The 24,464-nt window shown below is 64.3% G+C and overlaps 1 protein-coding gene across 1 annotated transcript; it reads right to left on the bottom strand.

Annotated features, from left to right (window-relative positions):
• Positions 1-1,463: 1,463 nt before the first annotated feature.
• LIN28A (lin-28 homolog A) lies at positions 1,464-9,896 on the bottom strand. Its single transcript, XM_026043370.1, has 4 exons — positions 9,767-9,896; positions 8,806-8,984; positions 2,412-2,596; positions 1,464-1,701 (listed from the first exon to the last, which is right to left on the bottom strand). The coding sequence occupies exons 1-4, from the start codon at positions 9,795-9,797 to the stop codon at positions 1,479-1,481; spliced, it is 618 nt and encodes a 205-aa protein (XP_025899155.1). The 5' UTR covers positions 9,798-9,896; the 3' UTR covers positions 1,464-1,478.
• Positions 9,897-24,464: the final 14,568 nt, after the last annotated feature.

Below are 24,464 nucleotides of genomic sequence, written 5' to 3' on the forward strand. Positions count from 1 at the left end.
AGTCATCCCCCCAACACTGGCAGAGCTGCAAGGCAGAGTACGCAGAGAAGATCCTGTCTCCCTGGTCCAAAACCTTTTAGATGCTTTGGCTTTTTTATTTGTTTATTTTTTTCCCTTTTTCTCTTACTTTTGTAAACAATAATCAAGGAGAATACTGAGAGAAAGAGGAGAGATTTACAGAGGTATTTACACAGACTAGACACCTAGCAGAAAGTCACTGAAAAAAAAAGAAAAATATCAAACCGGAGGAGAAGGGGAAAGGTTCTACATGATTTTTTGAGACAGAAACAAGAATTAGGGGGGGCAGCAGTTTACCCAGCACGACCGAGGGGGTCCGGAAAGGCCAGCGGTGCCCCCCGCAACCTGGTGTGCTCTATTGCATTTACCCCGTTGAGACAGAAGCGGCGACCCTAAGCAGGTTCGTCCAGCTCCCCGAGAACTCAAGAGACTTTTCCCCCAGCCTCCCCCCCCCAAAAAGAGACCACCACCTCACCCTAAAAACTAGCGGAGCGGGGAAGAGCTGCGGGAGCGACGCTGCGCCCCGGCAGAGCCGCAGCCGGTCCCCTCGGCACCGGTGGGGCAGACGCTCCCCATCCCTGTCCCCGTCTACATCTAAACTTAGCACTACCTAAAAATAAGGAGGGAGCCTAAAAATCACGGCGCCCTCCCCAGGGAAGGGCCCAGCCGGCCCCGGGGCTGCGAGGTTTAACGCGGCGTTGCCCAAGAAAGCCAGGAGGACGAGGTTTCTCCAGAGGCTACTTGAGATTCCCTGGCACAGAGCGGAGCGGAATCCTCCGGGACAAAGCGGGACCTACCGGCTGTGGCCTCCCCAGGGCGCCGCTGGCTTCTCCTTCCTTCCCTGCAGCCCCAAACCCCTCCTTGCTCCGGTAGGAAAGAGGCTATTCAAATACAGACCAAAAGGAAACCAAACCCAAACACACCCCCAAAAAAACACAACCAGAAAGCTCAACAACACGCCGGGCCACCCAGCGAACACCCAGTGAGGTAGATCTGCGCTTCCAGACAAGCTTTGTCACTTTGTGCTGTTAGAAAAAAAAACCTCCTCTCTATCCAGTGCTGGCTACGGAGGCATTTTATCCCTGAGATTGCTCAAATACCTGAGAATAAGTTGCAGAAATGAGGTCCTTTCTCTCTAGTTCGCTTTCTCTCTCTTTTTCTTTTTTTTTTAAATTTTTTTTAAATTTTTTTGGCCTATTTTTTCCTTAAAGATTAAAATATACAAAAAAAAGGAATATATTAAAAAAAGAAAAACCAAAAAAACCCAAAACCCTAAGCTGGCAAACAAACCAAAGATACGTCATTCACGCACGTCCTAGTGCAGGCTTCCCTCGGCGTTGGCTTCGGCAGGGACGGGGAGGCCGGAGGAGGGCGACCCGCCGGAGCCAATAAATAAAGGCAGGGAGGGGACGGCAGCCGCCAGCGACCCCCCCGGCGTCCCCGTCCCCCGGCGCCCGCCATCATTCGCGGGGCTCGGGCAGGGGCGCGGGGCTGCGCACCTCGCCCTCCTCCTCCTCCTCGCGGAGGCCGGCCGCCTTGCCCTGCGAGCCGGGCGACTGCTGCGCCTTGGCCGGGCAGTTGGCCACCATGTGCGCGATGCTCTGGCAGAAGTGGCACTTCTTGGGCTGCGGCGGCAGCTTGCACTCCTTGGCGTGGTGGTCCAGCCCGCCGCAGTTGTAGCACCTGCTGAGGTTGGGGGGGAAGAGGGCATTTGAGAAGGGGGGAGCCCGTGGAGGCTGCCCACATCCCGCCAGCTTCCCGGCACCTGGGCTTTGGCCCCGCAGCGCTGCGTGGACCAGGAGATGGCAGCAAACGCCCGTGCCCAAAGCAGGCACCGCGGGGACAAGAACAGGACGGGAGCCCTTCGGCTCTGTTCTCCTTGTGGCCCCTGCACGGAGGGAGGCCCCTGAGGAGTGGGACCATCGGGGGCATGGGCAGCATCTCCGGCTAGAGAAGGAAGAACCAATCCCGGCCTTTGGCATCAGGCAGGCCATGCCAGGCTCATCCCATATCTCTGCCACCACGGCTGCATGGGCACCGTGTTCCCACTGGAGTAATTTGGGGAGGATGAGCTGCTTTCTGGCCGTTTTAAACCCTGCTTGGGGCTCAGATGGCCGCAACCACTTGCGCTCCTTTTCCTTCCCAGGCTCCTTCCAACCTCGCAGCTCCGTGACAGGAGCCTGGCTGGGAACGTTTCCGGGGTTGGGAGATCCTGCCCGGGCGTCCAGCCATTTCCCGACCCACCAAGAGGTTTCTCCTGGAGAAATTCTCCCCGGCCAGCTCATCCCCACCATGCTTGCGTGCCAAGGGGACCGTTGCCTTGGCACATCCCAATCCCTGCCCGCCTTTCCCAGCGCTAGCAGCTCGGGTACGCCGGGGGTCTCACCCCTTACCGGTCTCCTTTCACCCTGCGCTTCTGCAGGCTCTTGCCCTTGGGTCTCCTCTCGCTGCCAATGCAGAAGACGCCGCCAGGGCCGGTCACCCGGATGGACTCCAAACCTTTGGACGATTTCTTGAAGGTGAATTCGACGGCTTCGCCCTCCTTGAGGCTGCGGAAACCCTCCATGTGGAGCTTGCTCTGGGGGAGAGAGACGGAGGGGTCAGCGCCGTGGACAGACCCACCCCGGCTGATCGCTCCCCACATCCCAGTGCGCCCCAGGGACCCACTTTTGCAGAAGAACATTCTCGTGGGCGCAGGGGCCTGAGCCCCTCACCCCTGCACCCGACAGGGCTGCTGCTGGGGCCAGCGGGCCCACGACAGGCGCCAGCGCTGGGGGCATCGTCCCAGGACGCGACGGACACAACGTCCTCCACGTCCCGCCTTGGTGTCGGCTTTGCTCTTCCTTGAAGATAGGCGGGAGCTGTTGGCTGGGGAGCCAACCTCCCTGCACGAGTTCCAGAAAGTCTGAGGGATTTGCGGATAAAGCACGGGCAAAGTGTGCAGTAGGAACCGGGACCCTAAGGGAGGATCCGCTCAGTTACAGGAGCAGAGATGCTCAGGCAAACCCTTGGGCAGAGCAGCAACCAAAGCTGCTGCTGCCACTCCGTGCAGCTCCAGCCCTTTGGATGCTCCCACATGAAGCTGCCGTTTGGCCCTGGATCATTCTTTCCCTCCTGGCATCGCTGTGTTGCTCAGTGCCCAAACCAAACTTGGGAGTTAGGATGGACCTGGATGGGGGGCGAGGAGGAGCAGCTCTCCCCGGCCGGGCCGGCAGCTCTGCTTCCCGGCGCCGGGAGCTGGTCCCCGCCGTTTTATGAATGGAGCCGCTGGCCCATTCACGGGAGCCTGAGTCACGGTCACGTGGTGCCGCTGCCCCCCGCCAGCCACACGTGCAGAAACACCCCCAAAACCAGCGGGGAGGGAGAAAACCTCAGCGTTTGCCAATCTGAGGGGGTCACACAGGACGTGCCCGTGTCCCCGGGCAGGGGGAGGATCCCGGAGCTCCCCCCCGCTCAGGGCACAGCTGGGATCAAACACCTGGATCGCACGGGATCCTCAACACCCGGACCTGCTCCAAAGCCACTGCCGAGGTGCCCAAGGACACACCGAGGTCCTGGGTGCCAGGCCGAGTGCTGCCTGCACAGGCTGGCTCATAGCTGGGGCCGAGGCAGGAGCCCCCGCAGCGCAGCCACACTGGCCACAGGCCTGGCAAACTCAGCGCACGTCAGAGCGGCACGGGGCTCCCTGGGAGTGCCGGGAGCAGCCGCCCGCGGAGATCCCTATCGGGCGGCCCAGCTGTGTTTACACGAGCGCCAGCAGAACCTCCCGGCACGGAGCCGCCTGCCGCAGGGGGCGGAAGGACCCGCTGGCCGCGGCACAGCGGCCCCCCGCTCGACTGGGACGTCCCTGCGTCCGTGTCCCCCCCACCACGCACAACCAGGGCGCCACCCGCCCCAGGGTCCCCAAGCCCCCAGGCCCTGCTCTTGTCCCCATTTCGGCAGCACCGGTGAGGAAGAGGAGGCCGAAAGCGGCGCTGGGGAAGCTGCTTCTTTCCCGTTGCGAGTGGGCGAGGATGCCGAGCGCCCCCCACGCCGGCCCCGCTGCTGCCTTTTGAAGTGAGCGGCGAGTGGCCGGTGGTCCCAGCGCATCCCCTGCCCCCTCGGCGCGCCGGCATTACTGGCATTCCTGCCTTATCAGATAGGTAATCAAACTGCAGCCCATTGAATCGGCCGCATACCTCCTGCCACTGAAAGGAAAGGAAGGGGCCCCACGGCCCCGGCCCGGCACCACACACAAAGCGGGGCCTTCCCGGCGCTCTGCGCGGCCCCTTCCCCAAAATCCAGCCAACAAGGTTCGGATGGGGGGGTCGAAGGGAGAGCCCGGCGTGGAGGCCCCTGCCGAGCGCCCGGGGCCGGCCCCAGAACAAAGGGCTGGCGCTGTCCCTTACGCGCGCCCAGCAAATTCCAGGAGTTCCAGGCTCCTGGGGGGGAGTCGGGGGGAAGGGAGGCCCGAGCGGATGCGGCCTCGCGGAGCACCGGGAAGCCCCGGGAGCGGGTGCCGGCTGGGAGCCATCCTGCCTCCTGGAACGACGCTGCCCCGGGAATGATCTGCCCCTGGGGCTAGCGCTACAAACCCTTTCTCATCCACACACTAACACTGCGCTTTAAAGCGCGCTCTAGCTCGGGCATTTCCCACGCCATCATTAAGATCCAGAGTGAACACTAGGATGAAGGCTGGCACTAATCGCTCCAGCTCCTGCACAGTCCCTGGCATCGCTCTGCCAGGCTGTTATCCACCCTCCCGCACCTCCTTTGCCAGCTCCTCTTCCAAGGAGCCGTCCTGTCCCGTCCCAGCGTGCTGGGGGCCTCGGCAGCACCGGGGTCACTGCCGCACAAGGACACATTATTCCCAGGCCGGGCGGTTCATGAGTCCGGCTTTGTGCGCTGCCCTCTCTGCGCAGGAACACGGCATCGCTTGGACCTTAAAGGCCTCGGAAAACTCGCCGGGCCGGGCTGCAGAGTTAAAGCAAAGCCCCAGGGAAAGGCCGGGCTGGCCTGCGAGGCCACCACATCCCCCTCCTCCTTCGCTCCTAGTCCCGCTGTGCCTGGAGGGATCAGCGCTGAATCCTGCAGCACGGAGCGGCCCCAAGGGCCCATTGGAACCAGCAGTTCCCAGCACAGCGATTCCCCTAGGGAGGATTCCAGCATCCCACTGGCCACAACCAGCCCTCAGATGCCAGGTCCTTCCTGCCCGCTGCATCCCCTGCAGCTTCCCAAGTCATCCTGCCTTTTCCCTGGCACCAGGGCAGCCGCTCTTCGTGCAGGGCGTGAATTGGCTCAGCTATGTGGCCAGGAAGTTTCCATTTCCAGACGGACTTCCCGCAGGAGCCAGGCTGGCAGAGCACCGGGAACATCACCGCAACCTTCCTGCTCTTTTCCAGCCTTGTCCTAGCCTATCCCGCAGTGAGAACCTCCAGGATCTTCTTTTCTCCTTATCCAAACACAATCCCAACAAAGTTACTTCACGGCCAGGATAGGGATTTTGCAACGCTCCCTCTCAGCTTTCTGTGGCGAAACGGATCAAACTCCCACTCCCGAAGGTGACCGCCCCTGGAGGGGGGTCAAACCCAAACCCTTCTGTTTTCCACCACTCCCGACGTCGCCAGAGCTCCACTCGGACACTAGCTGGGATCAGCTGCTCCCTATTAATTTCCTGCTTTGGGAATAACCGCACTTCTCCGTGCTCACCAGCCCCGACCCAACTGGCAGTTGCAGCCTTGAACAAAGTTTATTCCTATGAGGATGTAAAGCTGGGGGGTGATGAGGGTTTCGGAGCCAGCAGGTCCATCCCAGGTCTCCGGGGCAGCCCTGGCCCTTCCCAGGCCCCGGGAGAACAGGAGAAATCCCATTCATTTGGGCTATTTTATCTCGGAGACCATTTAAGGGTGTTTTCTGCGGGCAGATGGGGGCAGGGATGCGCCTGCAGCCATCAGTTAATCTTTACACAGAGACAGGAGACTTTTTTTTGTGCTCGGAGGAGGGGGTTTCAGGGAGGAGGATAAAGCCGGCTCCGTATGGGATGCTGCAGCCGGATTCCCGGGATGCAGTGCAGTTTTATACCGACAGAGATTTTAAGAATGAGAAAAAATAGTTTAGGAAAAAAAAATAGAAAAGAAATAAGGAGGAAGATTTGCTCAATTTGCTCCTGCCTCCCTTCCCCCACAGCCACCAAGATGTGAAGGGACATTTGTGTCCCAGCCCCAGTAGCCCCTGCGGCAGCGAGTGGAGCCGGGATACGGGATAACCCGGGATACAGGATAACCCGGCACAAGGCCTGGCCCTGGGCCCTTTTCGAGGGCTAGGGGAGGAAGGGGAGATAGCAGAGGTCTCTCGTGGCCATGCAGGGGTCCCAGGTCCTCTGTACCCGGTGACTGGATGCTCAGGCAGGAGGCAGGTCCTGCCACATCCATCTCCAACGTCCTGCACACGGGACTGGAGACTCGGGTGCTCCCCTTGTCCAGGGAACAGGAAGGGCTGAATGAACCGGCCCAAACGGCATTTTCCAAGGATTTCAATCTCTCTTGAGAGCAGAGGGCTGGAAAAGCACTCCGAGATGCCAAGCTCAGGCACAAGCCCATGAGCGGCTGCCCTGGTCCCCCCGGCAACCTCAGCCGGGGCTACGGGGCCGGGTTTGGTGCCAGCAGGGCCCGCAGAGCCCGGTGGCAGCAGGGAAAAGGCGATGGAGGTGCCCGAATTTCCCCTCTCCTTTCCAGGTTTTACCGCCTTTGCCAAGTGCTCCCCCAGCTCCCCGGGATGCTGCTGTAACCAGACACCGGGAGCAGAGGTGCGAGCCCAGCGGCGCTGTCCCCCGGGGTACAACAGCCATTTCGGGGGCATTTCGCCAGCGCTGGCAACTCGAGACCCCCCTCAGGTCTCGCGCCCCCAGTGCGACAGGCTCCCCCGGGCTCCATCCCGCACACAGCTCCCCACGAACCCCTCCCCAGCGCCCAGGGGAGGCATTTTAACCCAAATGCCTCATTTTGGGCTCACAAAGAGAAGGACAGGCAGCCCTGGAGGAGCCCTGTTAGTCTCCTGTCCTGCCGAGATTTTAATCTCTTTGTGATCAGATAAAGGGCGAGAGCGCTGGAGACGCGCACCCCGCAGAGAGGGGCCATTCAGACCTGGTTCCTGTAATAAAGTGATTTAATAGATCTAAAGAGGCCAATTCCCTTCTTTCTCCCACAATTACTTCCTGTGGGTCATCACTCACACATGTAAATGGTGAGGGGAAGGAAGGGACTCTCGGGGCTCCACTAAACCCCAACCCCTGCACCGGGGCACCTTGAGTTTTGGCTTTTGCCCTTCCAGGTCCAACTTGCTGCCCGGGAAAGCAAGGATGGCACCGGAGCACACGCTCCCTCTCACTGGGATGCCGAGTACGGTGAGGCTGAGCACTGGTGCTCAGCTCCTGCTCCCCATCACTATCTCCCTGCTCCTTTTCCCCAAACACCGCACACATCCCAAGGCTTGCTGCGCTTCCCATGCCAAATTGCAGCTCCCTGGCTCCCAGGGGTGATGCTGTGAGTTTGTGACCTTCCCCTAGGGCACCCTGCCCGATTCCCTTTTCCTGCAGGACTGCAAGCAACCCATAATCTCAACCAGCCAGCAGCAATAAGCACAAGGCAGCCCCTCCGTGCGGGTTGCACCAAGTTGTGCTCGCGTGCAAAGCCCCGTTTGCTCCTTGCACAGCAGCAACTGCCAGGTGGGGCCGCGTGGGCTCCCGCGAACGATTTGGGATCTTGCTGGCAAACGGAGCCACATCGAGAGCCCAGGACGGAGCCGCTGCAAACGGCGAGTCCCTGTGCTGCTCGGCAGGGACGCGGGGCTCCGCGCGCCTTCGCTCACTAGGTTAGCACTGCAGGACAGACCCCGCACGGCTGCCGCCAAGCGCACCGAGGAAACGGGAGCAGAGGGAGCCAGCCTGCTCGGCACGGACACATCTCCAAGCGAGCCCTACGCTCCTTTCCTGCACCGCCTGGCACTTTGGGTGCCGTCCCCAAGCCCCTTTCCCCAGCATCCCAGACTCGCGCCCTGGCTGTGCGGGTGGCTCGAGTGGCTACATCCCGGGAGCCGCGATTCTCCTTGCACTGGGGCAGGATTGCGGAGCGGACACACGCAGTGCTGCCCGGCTCGGGAAGACGTTTGCGGCTCAAGCCCAGATACCCGACGGCCGTCGCTGTAGAGCAGCGCACACCACACAGACTCCCAGTCCGCACACTGGGAGCGGGGCAGGTTTGGGGGAGGAATTTTATCCCCCAGGAGCGCAGCACAGGGATGAGTGCACATTGCCGCTCAAAAGACTGTTCTGTTTCTCTAATATCCCAGTGGGAGCCACAGGAACCAGAGCAGAGCTCAATCCTCCCGTGAGGATGAGCCTCCCGACCTGAGGCTTCCAGGACCTCACATCCACATGGGGGAACACACAGATTCACCCCAGCAGCCCCGTGCCAGCCGGCAACACTCATCCCTTCCAAGCGCACGGGCACCTGCTCTCCCCAGATCAGGGCCCCTCGTGGCTCCAAAAGGCTCCTCAGGGAACCATGATGAGAAAATGAAATCGCTCCGGGATCGGTTTACAGGATCGCTCCCCAGAGAGGCGACCCTGGGCCACAGAGGGGCAACTGGCTCTGGGCTCCCCTTGCTCCAGCAGTCCGAAGGGGTTGGAGACAAATCCCGGGAGCCCGGAGCATCCCAGGATGGGGGGTGCGGATGTCCGTGTCAGGAGGCCCCATCCCGAGCGGCGTCCCTGGGGGCTGCATCCCCTTCCCTGCTGCCCTCCCCGCGTACCTGGTGCACGAAGACATCGACGGGTGATTCGAGCGCCGCGCCGCCCTTGGCGGTCATGGAGAGGAAGCCGAAGCCCATGCGGACGTTGAACCACTTACAGATGCCCGAGCCATGAAGCAGCTGGGGCTCGTTCTCAGCCTTGGGGGAGTCTCCAGTCGCCTCCTCGCCTGTCTTGGCACCTGGGGATGGATCCGAGAAGCAGCTGAGCCCAGAGGAGCCCAGGGTCCCCCCGGCTGCCCCTGGCCCCGCTGAGCCCTTCTGCTGCCCCAGGAGGGGCAGGTAGCCCCCATGGGGACCAAATCCTGCAGGTTGGGGCACAGAGAAAGGGGAAAATCCTCCCGCAGACACAGAGCTCAGCTTTGCCTCTGTGCACACGGGGATTGCTCTGGAGCCAGGGAAAGGAAGGCAGCACCAGGGGGGAATCCCCCCTTCCTCCCCGAAAAGAGCCTGAACCCATTCCCCCAAAAATGTAAACAAACAAACCCAAAATAACTTCCAAGCACACACACACAAAAAAAGGAAAAATATGCCCAAAAAAGCACCCCAAAATTGCCCTGTCCTCAGCAAGCCACGCTAGAGAAAAGTCGCTCTAGTCCCTTCTCCTAAGGCAGCAGCTGTTGGGTTGCAGTGGGAGCTGCCAGCTCCAAAACGGCCCCAACCTCCAGGGACAGTCCTGAACTTTTGGGCTCATCTTGAGACAGGAAGGAGGAAAAAAATAAAAGAAGGAAAAAAATATATATATATATATAAAAAAAAAAGGAGGAAAAAAAAAAAAAAAGAGGGTTTAAAAAAAAATCCTGAAAAGCCCCCCAAAGCCCCGTGCAGGAGCCGGCACAGGCAGGGGGCGCGGGCTGAGCTGGGGGCACAGGAGGCCGGGGCTGCGAGGCCCCCATGCTCGGCGCGCGCGGGGTTATTAATAATTGCAGAGCCGCGGCAGGCGGCGACAATAATATAACTTAACCTGCAAACTGCTGGTTGGAAACCGAGCCCATCCCGACCCTCGCTTGCAAATTCCTCGCTCTGGCTGTTACCGCCTCCTCCCTCCTCCTCCTCGGCCAGCTTTGAGGGTATCGGCCCAGCCGAAAAAAAACAAGAAAGAAAGAAAAAAAAAAAAAAAGGAAAAGAAAAAAAAAAGCCAACAGAAAAAAGCCCCAGCTTAGACCCCGACAGGAGGGAGCCGGGAGAGGTTTGACTCCATCTTCACTCCAACAATAGGGGTGGGAGGGAGCGGGAGGGGTTTTTTTCAAAGGCTCCCAAATTCTCGGAGACAATAGCGGCCCCCGCGCCCCCCCGCCCGCCTCGCACCCACCCGCGGGGCCGGGGGGCGCGGGCCCCCCCTCCGCCATCGCGCCGGCCCCTGCGCCGCCCGCGCCGCGGGGTCCAGCCCGCCCGGGGGGCGACCGCCCTCCCCCCCTCCACGTGACCCTAATTAACCGCCCCCCCCCACACACGTTAATAGCGATACATTCCGGGAGAGATTTGGGGAGGTTTGTCCTCTTTTGCCCCCGCCCCAATCAGGACGAGGCCACCTGTCAGGGCGAAGACGTGACACCCCCTCCCGCTCGTGCATTGGGGCCGTGGGACCCCCTCACCCCGGGGGAAGGGGGGGGACACCGAGTTGCCCCCACGGCTCTCCGCGCATCCCCCGCGCAAGCGAAGCCACCTGCGACCCGCGCGGCTCCGCGAGGGCAGCGCTGGGGCCGGCGCCGGAGCATCGCGCCCCTCCCCACTCCCCGTAGGCAATAGGGCACCCCCCCACCCCGGGGACCCCCCCACCCCATCCCGGGCAAAAAACCCACCAGCGGGCGGGAAAAAGTCGCGTGCTCCGGCGGCCCGAAGAGCGGCCGGGTCCGGGAGCGGGAGCGTGCGCCCCCGCGGGCCGTGCCCCCCAGCCCAGGGCCGTGCCCCCCACCCCCGGGCCGTGCCCACTGGTGGGTCCTGCACCCCCCCTCGGGCCGTGCACCCCCCCCGGTCCCCGAGCTCCTCCGCACCCCGGGGCGGCGCAACCCGCTCGGGCAGCGCGGGGGGTCGGCGCTTAGGGCCGGGGATGAGGGGGATTCCCCCCCCACACACACACACCGCGATGTCCCCCGGGGCCTGGCAGGGACAAAGGGCGAGTGACCAGCGCCTCCATTTCCGGTGGCCGGTGCGGACAATGTCCCGCTCGCCATCCGGCCGGGCCCGGCGGCGGGGGACAGCGCCGCCCCCGGGGCCGCGCGCATGGGGATGTCCCCGCGGGGACCCCCCACGGCCACCACATCCACAGAGGCCAACTGTAAAAGCCCCACGGCCCGCACCGCCCCCCGCACGCATCAGCGCCGCCGCGTGGGTGCCCCACGCGGGATCCCCGCTCCCGCGCAGAGCCCCGTGCCCCGCAGGGAGCCGCTTGGAGGGGGCGGCGGGGCAGGGAGGAGGAACTGCCCGGGCCGCGGGGGGATCCGGCCCCCGCCACGCGTGGGGCCGCCGCGCCCGTGGGAGCCGCACGGCCCGGGGCGGCCCTGGCCATGGTGCTGAAGCGGCGCCGCTCCCTGTCCAGGGTTCTGGGGGTCCCGCCCTTCCTCCTCCTCTCCTGGGCCTCCTCCTCGTCCCGCTTGGGATGTTCGAGGAGAGAAGCAAGAGGGGAGCAAAACGCCAAAATAAACAAATAACTAAATGTAAAGGGAAATTCTTCCGTGTCTTTTCCTTCCACCTCTCTGTTCTGCCCCGTCCCACAAGGCAATACTTGTTCTGGGACACGGTGCCAGGCAGAGGCGCCCGACAAGCAGAGCCCTTCCCGTCCCAGCAGGCGGGCGCTGGGCTCCGGGTGAGGGAAGCGCCGCCCGGGCTCTCGCTTTCACAAATAATGGCTTCATTAGATGGAAAGAAGTGGCCGGTGACCTCTCCGAAATGGACTTTGTGACCCCTGCTGACCCCCCGCCCTCGCTCTGACAGCCTGTAAATCTTCCCCCCCGACACGGCCAGGCCAGAGCAAGGGAGGCAAGTGGCCGGGGCCGGGGTGACACTCGCGCTTGCTGTGCAGGGCTCCCCATCCTAGGCAAGGAGATGAACAGGAAGCCGTGGGGACAGAAGCCCCTTGGTGGCAGCGTTGCCACAGAGATCACTGCGTTGTCCACCCATCCGTCCGTCCTTGCAGAGCACGGTGCTCCCCTTGCTCTCTGCATCACAGCCCTGGGAACGTGGGGCAAAGAGTCCGGCACGTGTGGCTGGGCGAGGGGGAAGAGCATCCCGTGCTCACGGTGGCTCCTGGCTCCTTGGTCCCCATGCTGGCAGAGGAGCCCGGGGGACACCCTGACCTTTGCCTATGGAGCCATCAATAACGGAGGCCACGGGGCCGCTCCGCCCCCCGCCCTTCCCCCTGCTCCAGCCGTGCCCGCTGCCCCACTCTAATGATCCCCGGCCGTCATCGAGGAACTGTCAGGTCCCCCGGCCGCGGGGACATCGACCCGCGCAGACACAGGTGGGATGGGGGGATGGGAGCGGGGAGCCCCCAGCGGCGCCCTGGCTGCCACGGGCACCAGAGCGCGTCCTGGCCAAGGGGGACAAGGAGCTGCTGCCGCCCAGCCCCGGCCCTTCCCTGCCTCTCAGATAACTTGGGAAGAGCAGGGAGCTCTGCCCGGAAGGAAGGAAGGAAGGAAGGAAGGAAGGAAGGAAGGAAGGAAGGAAGGAAGGAAGAATGGATGGAGGGATGGATGGATGGATGGATGGATGGATGGATGGATGGATGGATGGATAGATGGGGGGCCATGCCCAAAGACGGCACCTCCTCTCTGCATTCCCAGCTGCCTCCGATGAAAGCGCTGGGCCCACGGCGGCTGATTGATCACCCGCAGAGCAGGGATTGATCAGGGATTTGGCCCCATGCATATTCCTGCTATCTGATAAAGGGAAATCGATAGCGGGAAGAGGGATTCCTGTGAGGCCAGCCTCTCTGGAGGATCACAGCCTTTCCATTCCCACCCCCCACCCCCAAGGCAACTCCAGGTGGTTGGAAGGGCCGCAGGGCTGAGCATCCCCCCCAAACTCAGGGTAACAGGGAAGGGGGGACACGGTGCCCCCAGCTCCTCCTGGCAAAGCGCGCAGGCGCTGGGCGAGCACAGTGGGGCCCTGGCCCAGCTGCGCTGTTTGCTCTCCAAATAAAGAGGCAGGAGCTCGGCTGGCCTCCAGTGCCAGCCTCCCGCCCCGGCGCTGCCTCTGGCCACGCGCTCGCCTTGCGCCAGCGCCTGCATTCCGTGGCCTCCGCACCCATGGGCAGCGGGGATGGCACCAAGGGCAGCAGGCAGTCGTGAGAGGGATGAGGCAGCGGCGAGAGAGGGGCAGCTCGGGGACCCCAGCCAGGTGAGTCCTTGGGAGGCTGTGGAAGCGGCCGGAGGAGCCCTGGGTTTGCACACGCTGGACACCTGCTTCTGGGAGCCATCCCGCACGGCACTGGCACCCTCAGGTGGCACCGGGCAGGGTGCAGGGCCCTTCTCCAAGGGGTTTGTGCATGCAGAGCAGGATCCAGCCCTGGTCCTGCTTTCTAGGATGGGGAAAGAGGAAGTGGTGGCAGGTGGGGGCTGGAGTAACCACCAGCAACACGATACGGGGGCGGGCGGGTCCCATGCACAGAGGTCGGGACGCCCCTGGGCACCCCTGGCTGGGAACAGCCTCCAGGAGGCCAAATTGCACCCCTGGCACTGGAGGCTGTGCAGGCACTGCTGCCCCAGGCATCCCCATGTGTGTGAGCACCCACTGGGAGCGGCGCCCTGCGGCAGCGCCGGCGCAGCCCAGTCCGGCCCGGCGGGTGCTGGGGAGGAGCTGGGTGCTGATATCAGGCGAGCGCCGGCTCTGATGGTGCTCGGGGCCCTCCTGGGAAGAGACTCTGCACTCAGGTGCACTCAGGACTGAGGCAAGAGGCTGGGCTGCTCCTGGTGGCCCAGGGTCACCACAAGCCCCTTGCTGTCCTCAGGCAGCCCTGGGGACAGCACCGGGCTCTGAGCCAGGGCCTTGGGGTGCTGTGTAACCGCGCGGGCTCAGGCCTCACCACAGCCCCCACGAGCGGCTCGCCCACCCTGCGCATGAACGAGGGCATCCTTGTCCCCATTGCGCCACCACCACTCAGCCCCGGGGAGCCAACATTGGCTCCAGTGGTGACCACCACCCTGAGCAAAGTGGGCGAGGATGAGGAAGGCAGAGGTGAGGAGGCAGCTGCGCTTGGCGGGCTGGGGGCCGTCGCTCCTCCCAGCCGCGTTGAACAGTGGAGCCGGCTCCCCAGGAACCAGCCCGACCGGCTCGCCGGCACTGAGCGCCTCAGGAATGCCAAGGCCGCGCTCGCCCGGCGAGGGCTGGGTGCTCGCAGGGTGACTGCGCCGATCCGCCCAGGCGCGGAGAGCCCGGCGCGGGGAGCAGCAGCCGCGGGCAGCGCAGTGCGCTCGCCACGGCGCCCGCCCGGCCACCACCACGGGACGCACGGCCAGCAGGTACGTGGGGAGCCCCGGTGCCGGGGGGGCGCGGGGCTGCGCATGGCCACGAGCCAGCAGGGACTGGGGGGCTGTTGCATCTCTGTCCCACACACGGAATCGGGTGGCTCTAGCCTCAGTCCAAGCAAGGAGGCTGCTCTGCTTTCAACGCTGCTCCGAGCAGCCAAACGGCGTGGATGCCAGCGGAGCAGCGGACCCTGCCGCTGCGCAGCTCCCGGTCCCAGGCAGCCACATCCCGCTCGACGGGAGGGACACGCGGGGCAGCAGGGGAAGCGCAATTGCACAGCCCTAACCATGAACCGCGGTGCGAGCGGCAGAGCCAGCCTGGCTGTCCCGTGGGCAGCAGGTCCCTGGCACCCCACAGCTACGGAGCGCGTCCCCGCGTGTCCGGAGGCCCCTCTGCCACCCCCTGAGCATTAAAAGGCATTTGGGGCCTTTCAGTTGGATGCTGTGAGCCCTGAAAGGGGAGTGGGGAGAGACTCTCCTGAATGGCAACACGTTCCCTCATGGCAGAAGGCAACAAATGAGCTGAGCGGGTCGGCTTTGCCTGGACACAGGGTAATGAATTAGCCACGGTGGGCAGCCCGTGGCACTGACAGCGCTGTGTGTTAGCGGGGAAAGGAGTGGAGGTCCCAGCATTGGTGCTGCTCTCCGCTCACTCACCGTGAGCCCCTTGTCACAGCGGGGTGCCAGGCTGGCCAGGATGCAGCGTGGCCCAGGGCGCGACAGGCAGCCACGGTGCCCAGGGCCGGGGAGGACCGGCCTGGAGACAGTTTGGAAATCCGGCTGCAGGCGCAAGTCAGCCTGGCCGGCTGAGTCACCGGCACAGGGCCCCGGGACGCCTGCGGGGCCGGCTCGCTGGCGGCGGGGAGAAGCGCTTCGGAGGCGGCACGTAGCGCCGGCGGCCCAGCGAGGGGTGCGCAGCGGCCCGGCACGATGCGGCCTGCCACCTAATTGCAGCAGAAAATCCAGCTGCTCTGGCCGTGCGGGGCTGGGCGCCCCGCGAGCCACCCGCGCCGGCGCCGCAGGCGGCGCTGAATCAGGCTCGCCACGGAAAAGGGGCGCCAGACAGCGTCGCCGCGCGGGTTTCGTCAGCGAGGGAAGATTGCACGGCGCGCGGCGCCAATTGCATGCAGCGTTTGGCTTGCAGCAAGCCACCCTCTCGGCAAGGCACGGCGCCGTGGCTGCTTGCGCGGCTGGGGACAATGATGCAGGCGGCAGGAGTCTCACATGGGGTCCACCGTGACGTTGCAGAGCCCCATTTCAGCCGCTTTCCAGGCTAAATCGAGTTCCAGGCATTTGCTTTGATCCCCAGCTGATGCAAGAGGCAGTGGATGCATGTGCAGACCACAATAGCCCCTGGTGCTGCCGGCTCTGGGAAGCTAGTCTTAGGAGGAAGGTTGTGCCCCAATTTCCACATGGGAAAGCTGCCAGTTTGGCCCCTTCTTTCCCACCTGCTCCTGCCAGGTTGGTGACACCAAATAACTTAATAGGGAGATGCTGAGATGCCGCCGCACTTCCGGCCCCGTCACCGGCAGGTGCTTCGTCAGCTGCTTTCCATAACCCAAACACAGCAATAAAACCGTTCTGGGGCAGTTACGCCGCCTAATCACAGTGTCGCTGCCACGCGAGCCCAGGCTGCGTGGCTTGGGCGGCTCAGGGCAGGGCTCTGTGTCCCCGTGTCCCTGGCCAAGCAGGACAGGATGGCAATGCCACTGCCGAAGTGCGGGGTGCAGGATGGCGGGTGCCAGGCTGGCCGCGGGCACCGCACTGCCATGGTGCAAGAGCCTGCAATTAGTGTGGCTTGTTTGCTCATGCCAATTGGGCCCCGGAGCTAGACGGAGCGCTGCCGTCGTCGTGGAGCTGCAATCGCCGCGGTCACAGGGGTGATGCTGCAAGGACGAGCCGAGCCCAGGGCTCCACTGCCACCTCCTCCCTTGAAACGGCGGCCAGACGGGCCCCGGCGCGGCTGTTCCGCCCGGCGCGGCTGCTGCGCTGGTGCTTTTTGGGCCGGTTCCTTTGCAGCGCTTGCTGTGTCGGTGCAGCCCTGCCGCCCGCCTGACTCATCCCATGTTCGGGCACAGCCTGGTTGGGCACTCTGTGCACTCGCCAGCACCACAGGGCACTGCAGGACGCAGAGTAAAGGGTTCCAAGCCCTGATCTCGGGCTGGCCCAGGCTCCAGGATAGAGCTCAGTCCTCAGTCCTCAGCGCTGCATGGGGTCCCACCACGCTGAGAGACTTTGGGGTGTTGGTTAGTGCTGAAACTCTATTTTCTTGTGTCCATTCCCTGCAGCTCTGCCAGGCCCTGCACAGCATCGCTGAGGCTGCCATGGATTCGCCCTTCCGCCACACCAAGACGAGAGGCTTCATGTCCAGCACAGAGCTGAGCATGAAGCAAGCGTCGCCCGCCGCACCGGCGCCCGAGGCGCGGCCCCGCTTCCAGAAGGTCTCGCTAGTGTCACGGAGGCTGGAAAGCGCTGTGGCCTCGCGGAGCCGGGAGGGCAGCCCGTCCCGCGTGTCCGTGCTGCTGCAGGCCTGGGAGCGGGAGATCGTGGAGAAGACAGCGGCGGGGCCAGCGGGGCTGCTGCACCGGCAACGTTCCTCCTCCATCAGCCTCCTCAAGGACTTCGCCCCGCACGGCCCCATCTTCGCGCAGGTTTACTCACCCATTCAGAAGCCCAGGAGGCAGGATGAGAGGGGGAAGGCGGCGGCGAGCGCCCGCGAGATCACCGTGCACCGGGAGAGCTACCTGCACGGCGCCCTGAGCCCTCCCTGTGCACCCAGGCCGCCCGCAGAGCCGCCTCTCCGCAGCTCCTCACCCACTGGGTCCCCCCGGAACGGCCCTGGGGCTGTGGCCGGCACCACTCTGGGCCCCAGGTCCCCGCTCGGGTTGGAGCCCAGCTCTCGCCCTGCCATGCCCAGGGCCAGGAACGTCACCGTGCTGCGGACGGGCAAGGAAGCAGCCAGCTCCGAGCCCAAGCTGCAAGAGGAAGGGGAAGCACTGAGCGGGGCGCCCAGCACCGCGGGGTCACCAGGGGAAAGCCCTGGGCAGGGGGACAGTGATGGCTCTGGTGCTGCAGTCCTCAGCACCCGCTCCTCTGCCAGCTCAGGGGCTGTGACTGTCTCGACCGAGGGATCCCAGGAGGAGAAATGCTCGGTGCAAGACGGAGTCACAGAGGTGGACAGCCACTGGAGAGACAGCGACAGGCCCGGGGACCTGCAAAACAGTAAAACCAGCTCCCAGCATGGCCCCTCTGAGGCAGTCAGGGCTGCCGCGGAGCAGGAAAGCAGAGCAGAGCGGGGAAGCACGTTGGAAGGGGAAAGCACGGCCGAGTGGGAAAGCACAGGGGAACAGGAAAGCACAGGGGAACAGGAAAGCATGGCAGAACAGGAAAGCACAGGGGAACAGGAAAGCATGGCTGAGTGGGAAAGCACAGGGGAACAGGAAAGCATGGCAGAACAGGAGAGCACGGGGGAACAGGAAAGCATGGCAGAACAGGAGAGCACAGGGGAACAGGAAAGCATGGCAGAACAGGAGAGCACAGCACAGCAGGGAAGCACAGCAGAGCAGGGAAGCACGGCGGAGCAGGGAAGCACAGTGGAGCAGGGAAGCACGGTAGAGGGGGCCAGCCTCACTGCAACCACACCACTGCGACCAGGGAGCAACGTGGGTGCTGCTGAGAATCCCTCCATGGAAGAGAGCAGTGGCCCAGAGCCCTTCCCTGAGGTGAAGGGGCCTCTGCAGGACCCTGAGGTTGAGCAGGAGGTGGAAGAGATGACAAGAGTTCCCCAAGGAACAGCCCAAGAGGCAGAGAATGGGATGGAGCTGCCCGTGGAACCCAGTGAGCTGTCGGGAAGCCCCACAGCCGAGGAGGACGCAGAGCTGCTGGTGGACATGGAACTCTTGGTGGACACGCTGCGCAACATGGAGCCCTCGGAGATGCGCAAGGCACCCAAGGGGCCGCGGCAGCCGCGGCCATGGGCGCTGGGCCGCTGTGCCGCCCTGCCACCCATCCACGAGGGCCGCGTGACGCCGCGCGCGCCCTGCTCGCTGCCCGCCGCGCTGCGGGAGTTGCTGGAGCAGGAGCGGAGTCCCGAGGAGAAGCTGGAGAACCCCTATGTGTGCCAGGACCAGAGTGCCGAGGAGGAGATCGAGAACCCCTATGCGAACTACGAGAAGCCAGTGGTTCCAGCAGCGCCGCGGCGGGGTGACCCCATGGAAGGTGGGCAGCGGAAGGCCGAGGCGGAGATGGCCTCGCTGCTGGGGATGCTGCGGCGGGAGCAAGGCAAGCTGGGCCTCCCCCGCGCCTCCCTGGAGCACAGTGTGCTGTTCCGAGGCAACGTGCTCAAGGGCATGGCGTTGCTCTCGGACTTCCTGGAGCACCGGGCGGCCGCGGCGGACGAGGGCAAGCCCTACTCGCGCTTGGACAACAGCGTGCTCTACAGCCGCTTCGTGGCGCCCGCCGCCCCGCTCGAGGCGCCCGAGGAGCCACCGTCGGTCGACAGGCCCTGCCTGGAGGTGTCCCCGGCCTTGCCGGAAGCCCCAAGCCCCAGCCACATCCCTCCTGTCACCAAAGAACCAGCGCCGAAAAGCAGCCCATGCCCTGAGGATGCGCTGGTGAGTAAATCTCGGCATGTGCTCGTGGGAACATTCGCTGCTCGGCTCCCCGTCTGCCAAGGGAGAAGCCAGAGTAGGGCTCCATGAGGTGATCCCCACTGGGATGTTCCTTCCATTGGGGACATCCACGAGGGGCCAGGACACGGGCTGTGAGCGGGGCTGGCTGCCGCGTGTGGCACAGGGCGGCGCAAGGGCAGGGGCCGGGCAGGGCGGTGAGGAATGCTCGAGGAGCGGCCGCCGCGGGCAAGGGGAGGCACCGCAGAGCCGCCCGCGGCAGCTGCAGGGAGGTGGCTGGTGCGGACGACGTCCCTGGGCGCTCTCTCACATGGCTCCGGCCGTTCGCAGCAGGAGGACAAGGAGACCTGCAAGAAGATCAACGTGAGACCCGGCAAGGTGCGAGGGACCGGGTGCGGGGCCGTGGTTCTTGGACCATCGGCGCTCCGGTGCCAGCTCTGCTGTGTCGCCCCTTCCCAGATCATCCTCTTCTCCGAGTCGGGCTTCGTGGGCCAGAAACGGGAGATCTGGGGTGACATCCCTGACGCCACGTCCTGGGAGCTCTCACACACCATCTCCATCCGTGTCATCCGTGGAGGGTGAGCGAGAGCAAGCTGCCCGGCCAGGCTGCTCTCCCTGGAGCCTGAGTGCCGACCTGGCCACCGGGAGTTGTTGCCAGCGCTAATTGCCATGGCTCGTAGGCAGCGTCTTCCACCCACGCGGTGTCCCCAGCCCTGCGTGGGGCTCGAGGCCGTGGCCCACACCTCTCCCACTGCCATTACCTGGGCTGGCCACCACCCTGCTGGCCACTGTCCCCACACACAGACCTGTCTCCCTTGGGATGGGGTCTCTGCCAGGTGATAGGTAAGAATGGGATTATCTCCCTTTGCTCCCTCCCCGCCTGCAGGTGGGTGATGTACGAGAAGCCGCGGTTTCACGGGCGCAAGTGTGTGCTGGCCGAGGGTGACGTGGAGATCGAGAACCCCTGGACAGCCTACGGGCAGAGCGGGCCCTTCCGCATCGGCTCCTTCAAGCGGGTGGTGCGGGTGAGGAGCCACACGGTCGCGGTGCTCCCCCGCCGAGCGGAGCGTGGGGCGCGGAGCCAGCGCCGGCCGCCCCTCACGCACCCCTTCCCTGACCAGGATTACCGCATCCCCGAAATCAGCCTGTTCGCAGAGGAGAACGGCGAGGGCGCCCAGCTGACGTTCACCGACTCCGCAGAGGACACCCGCGTGGGGGGACAGCCCCTGACAGCCTCCTCCATCATCGTCCACTCGGGCCTGTGAGGCGGGGCTGCGGGTGCAGGGCTGGAGCGGCCCCGGGACGCGGCACTCCGGCATTTGGGAGAGCTTCTCCTGCTTTCCCCAGGTGGCTGGTATACTCCAAGCCATTCTTCGACGATGACCCCTACGTTTTGGAGCCTGGCAGGTACCCCAACCTAAAGGCGTGGGGAGCAAAAGACCCCTCCATCTGCTCCCTGCACCCCATCCGCCTGGTGAGCACCGCTGCTGGGTGACAAACAAAGCTAAAAAACCTCTTTTCTTGAATGGAAAGAGCGCTGGGCCCCACAAGGCTGCAAACAGCCTCGCAGTGGCGCCCGGCGCCATCCCCTCTTGCAGCAGCCTCACCAGGGCTCTTCTCCTTGCAGGGCTGCCCCGTGGTGGAGCGAGCTGGGGAGCCGCAGGTGAGCACACAGCGTGGGACGCTGTGGGGCTGGCACCACCGCGGCTCATCCCTGCTCTGTCCCCAGGTGCTCATCTACGAGGACAGCGGCTTCCAGGGTCACAGCCTCGCCGTGAGCCGAGACATCTACGACCTGCGGCGCCTGCCCGGGCTGCCGCTGCCCACCGTGGGCTCCCTGCACGTCCTGGGCGGCTGGTGAGCAGCCGGTGGCCAGGAGCGGATGGGATGGAGGCAGTGCGGTGGCATCCCGGTGTGCACTGGGAATCGCCCTGCTCCGGATATCCCAGTGGTGCCACGAGCCGTGTGTGTCTGTGTGCAGCTGGGTTGGCTACGAGAAGGAAGGTTTTCGTGGCCACCAGTACCTGCTGGAGGAAGGAGAGTACCGCGACTGGACACAGTGGGGTGGCTACAGCAAGGAGCTGGTGTCCCTGCGCCTCGTACGCACGGTGAGGGCCGGGCTGGCAGCAGGGTGGGCTTGTCCTCGTAGGGTCCTGCCTTCATCCTCCAAAGAGATCCTCCCTGTGGGCACCAGACACCTGGGCATGGCCTGCGATCCCCTGAGCTCATTACACACCAGGAACTAGGAGGCCAGAGGTGGCCCCAGGTTCCCCAGGTGCCAGGGGATTTCAGGGGACTCCCCTGTCCCACAGGACTTCTCTGCCCCGGCGCTGGTGCTCTTCGAAGCCATGGACTTTGAGGAGGGCCCCAGCGTGGAGCTGAGCGAGGCGCTCCCCGACACCCGTCTGGCCGGCTACGGCCCTGTCACCCAGTCCATCCACGTGCTGAGCGGCGTGTGAGTCTGGGGCCGCGCAAGGGGGTGGCCACTCGTGGGACAGGGCAGGAGCTGAGGGGCCCCGTGTTGCTCCCTCGCAGGTGGGTGGCCTACGAGGGCCCCAACTTCTCGGGCGAGCAGTACGTGCTGGAGAAGGGGGTGTACCGCAACTGCGAGGACTGGGGTGCCACTGACTGCCGAGTCGCCTCGGTGCAGCCCATCGTGCAGGTGAGTGCCCCGTCCCCCGGGCTGGCGGGGTCCCGCTGTCACCGTGGCGAGGGCTGCGCGGTGGCTGAGCCCCAGCACGGCGCGGACCAGCCGCATTCCCTTCGCTTTCAGCTCGGGGAGCACAACCTGCACTTCATGTCCAAGGTGAGGCTGACGCGGCCAGGAGGGGACACCCTGCCACCGTGGCAGGGTGGCAGCAGTGGCTTTGCCCCCGTCTCACCCAGACCCGTCCCTGCTTTCCCCAGATCCAGCTGTTCTCAGAGCCCGACTTCCTCGGGGTCCACGTCTCCTTTGAGGACGACCAGAGCGCCCTGTCGGCCGCCTTTGTGCCGCGCTCCTGCCGAGTCCGCGGGGGCAGGTAGGACGTGGAGGGGGCGGCCAGCATGGGGCTGCCACGGAGGCTCTCTGGGGAGCAGGACGAGCATCCTCCCCGCAGGGCAGCCCGCGCTGGGGCCCCCACAGCTGCCCCTGCAGGTGCCATGAGGCTGCAAGAGCGCAGGGACGGGGTGGGACAGGCCCCGCGGTTGTGGGGGCTGCAGGGGCCGGGCCTGGCCCCGTCACCCTCGCGAACGCTCCTCTCTGCCAGCTGGACCCTGTTCGACGGGCAGGCGTTCACGGGGGAGCAGCACGTGCTGTCCGAGGGCGAGTACCCCACGCTCAGCGCCATGGGCTGCCTCTCCTCCACGGTCATCCGCTCCTTGAGGAAGGTCCCCGTGGTAAGCATGGCCCCCCCGCCGGCCCCAACCCTGACCTGCAGCTCCTCCTGGCCGGCTCCTCACACAGACGGCCCTTCGCCCTGTTCCCCCCCAGTTTTTCTCGGAGCCCTCCATCTTCCTGCACGGCCTGGAGTGTTTCGAAGGGAAGGAGATTGAGCTGAACAACGAAGTGCGGAGCCTCCAGGCTGAGGGCTTCAATAACCACGTGCTGTCGGTGCGCGTCAAAGGAGGGATGTAAGTGAGAGCGGGGCCGGCTCCGCAGGCTCCCTGCCCGCCGGCAGCCCCAGGGTGACCACGCTCTGCCCCTCAGCTGGGTGCTCTGCGAACACAGCGACTTCCGCGGTCGCCAGTGGCTGCTGGACTGCACCGAGATCACCAACTGGCTGACATACAGCGGCCTCCAGCACGTGGGCTCCCTCTACCCCATCCGCCAGGTAAGCGGGGCCGTCCCAAGCAATGACGGAACCCAAGACAGGCGCAGAGCGCGCCGGGTGCTCCAGAAAGGATGGAGAAGGGGTGTGACCCCACAAGCTCTGCAGGCGGCAAGGGGAAGAGCAGCCGAGCTGGGGGACCCGTGAGGTTGGTGGGCAGGAGGGGGCTGCATAGGGTGTGAGGCCTCAAGGAGCAACACGAAGGCTCTGGGGATGCCATGGAAAGCTCACAAGGAAGCACTCGATGACGACGGCCCCACGTTAGTGGCTCTGGGTGACCTGGTGCAGGCAGGGCAGGGCCTCGGAAAACGGTGCTGACAGCTCTGGCCCATGAAAGGTGCCGCCCGCCCATCACTAGCACCCCTCTAATCCGGGCAGCCCTCCCTGCGCTCCCACCCTGGGAGCGGCCGCGCGTGGTGAAACTCTCCCCGCGGGCAGGTTGCACAACACGCTGCCACCCCGTCCGGGAAAGCCGCGGCCGTGCCAGCCGCCAAGCACCGAGTTAGGGCCGTCCCCTTGGCACTGCCGGGGCACCCCGCTGGCCTGGGCTGCTCAGAGTGTCCTAGCGGCAGCCAGGGACACTGCCCAGAGGCCAGGTCCTCTCTTCCTGTACAGATGGATCTACAGAGCTCTGATGGGAGGGAAGTAGACGCCTGCATTCAGAGTCCAAGGGAAAGAAGCGAGCAAAAACTCTCTCTTTCAGAGACGGATATATTTCCGGATCAGGAGCAAGGAGCTGGAGCGCTTCCTATGCGTCCCCGATGACGTTGAGGACATGAAGGCAGGGCGCGTGGTGGTCTCGAGCCTGAGCGACCAGAGCAGCTTCATCTGGTTCTACGAGGAAGGACTGATCAAGAACCAGGTCAGGGCTCGCGTGCGACCGATAGAAACTTGGGGGGGTTCAGGGGAGCCCCAGGGCTGCGGGAGACACCTGGCAGGACCTGCTCTGCCTGTGTCCAACTTACTCTATGTCCTGCCTGCCTATTTCCCACCCTGGAGCGATCTTTCAGGCCTTAAAGCACAGAGCCTCAGATGACTTTTATTGCCCTGATCACGCCCACCTCTCACTGAGAGGTTTTCCTGCTTCACCCACACTGTATCCCACTCCAAACGAGGTGCATCTGACGGTCAGGGAAACGCTCTGCGTTCCGAACCCCCAAGTCATGCTAGTAGCCGTGCCAGGGCGAGCGCCAGGCAAGGATGAGGGATGGGAACAGGCTGACCTGGGGGCTGGGCTTCGTTCTAGGTTGCCCCCAACATGAGCCTGCAGGTCATTGGGCCCGCCGGGAAGGGCGCCAAGGCTGTGCTCTGGTCCGAGAACCGCGTGCCGCGGCAGACCTGGAGCATCGATTCTGCGGGACGAATCCACAGCCAGATGTTTGAGGACATGATCTTGGATATAAAGGGTGAGGCCTCACCCAGGGCACAGGGGCGGCTTTTCCAAGGAACCCCCAAAAATGGGGGATTTGGCTGGAAGATGGAGCTCCAACCCCTCCCCACCCTCTGAAACAGGAGGAACAGAGACCGTCCTTTCACAAGGTACCTTCTGTCCCCCCAAACCTTCGCCTCTCTCCGCAGGTGGCCGATCGTATGACCAGGATCACGCCATCATTTGGGACATGGCAGAGGAAAGACCCACACAGATCTGGGACGTACAAGTGCTATGAGGGGCCGCGCGTGGCCTTGGCTCCAAGAATTGCCACGGGACGGATGGGAGCACTCCCCAGCCCCCCCACACTGTGGTGGGCTGCATCTTCCCC

The sequence above is a fragment of the Nothoprocta perdicaria genome, unplaced genomic scaffold (genome assembly GCF_003342845.1).
Source record: "Nothoprocta perdicaria isolate Ctin4 unplaced genomic scaffold, notPer1 scaffold_33, whole genome shotgun sequence".
Lineage (NCBI taxonomy): Eukaryota > Metazoa > Chordata > Aves > Tinamiformes > Tinamidae > Nothoprocta > Nothoprocta perdicaria.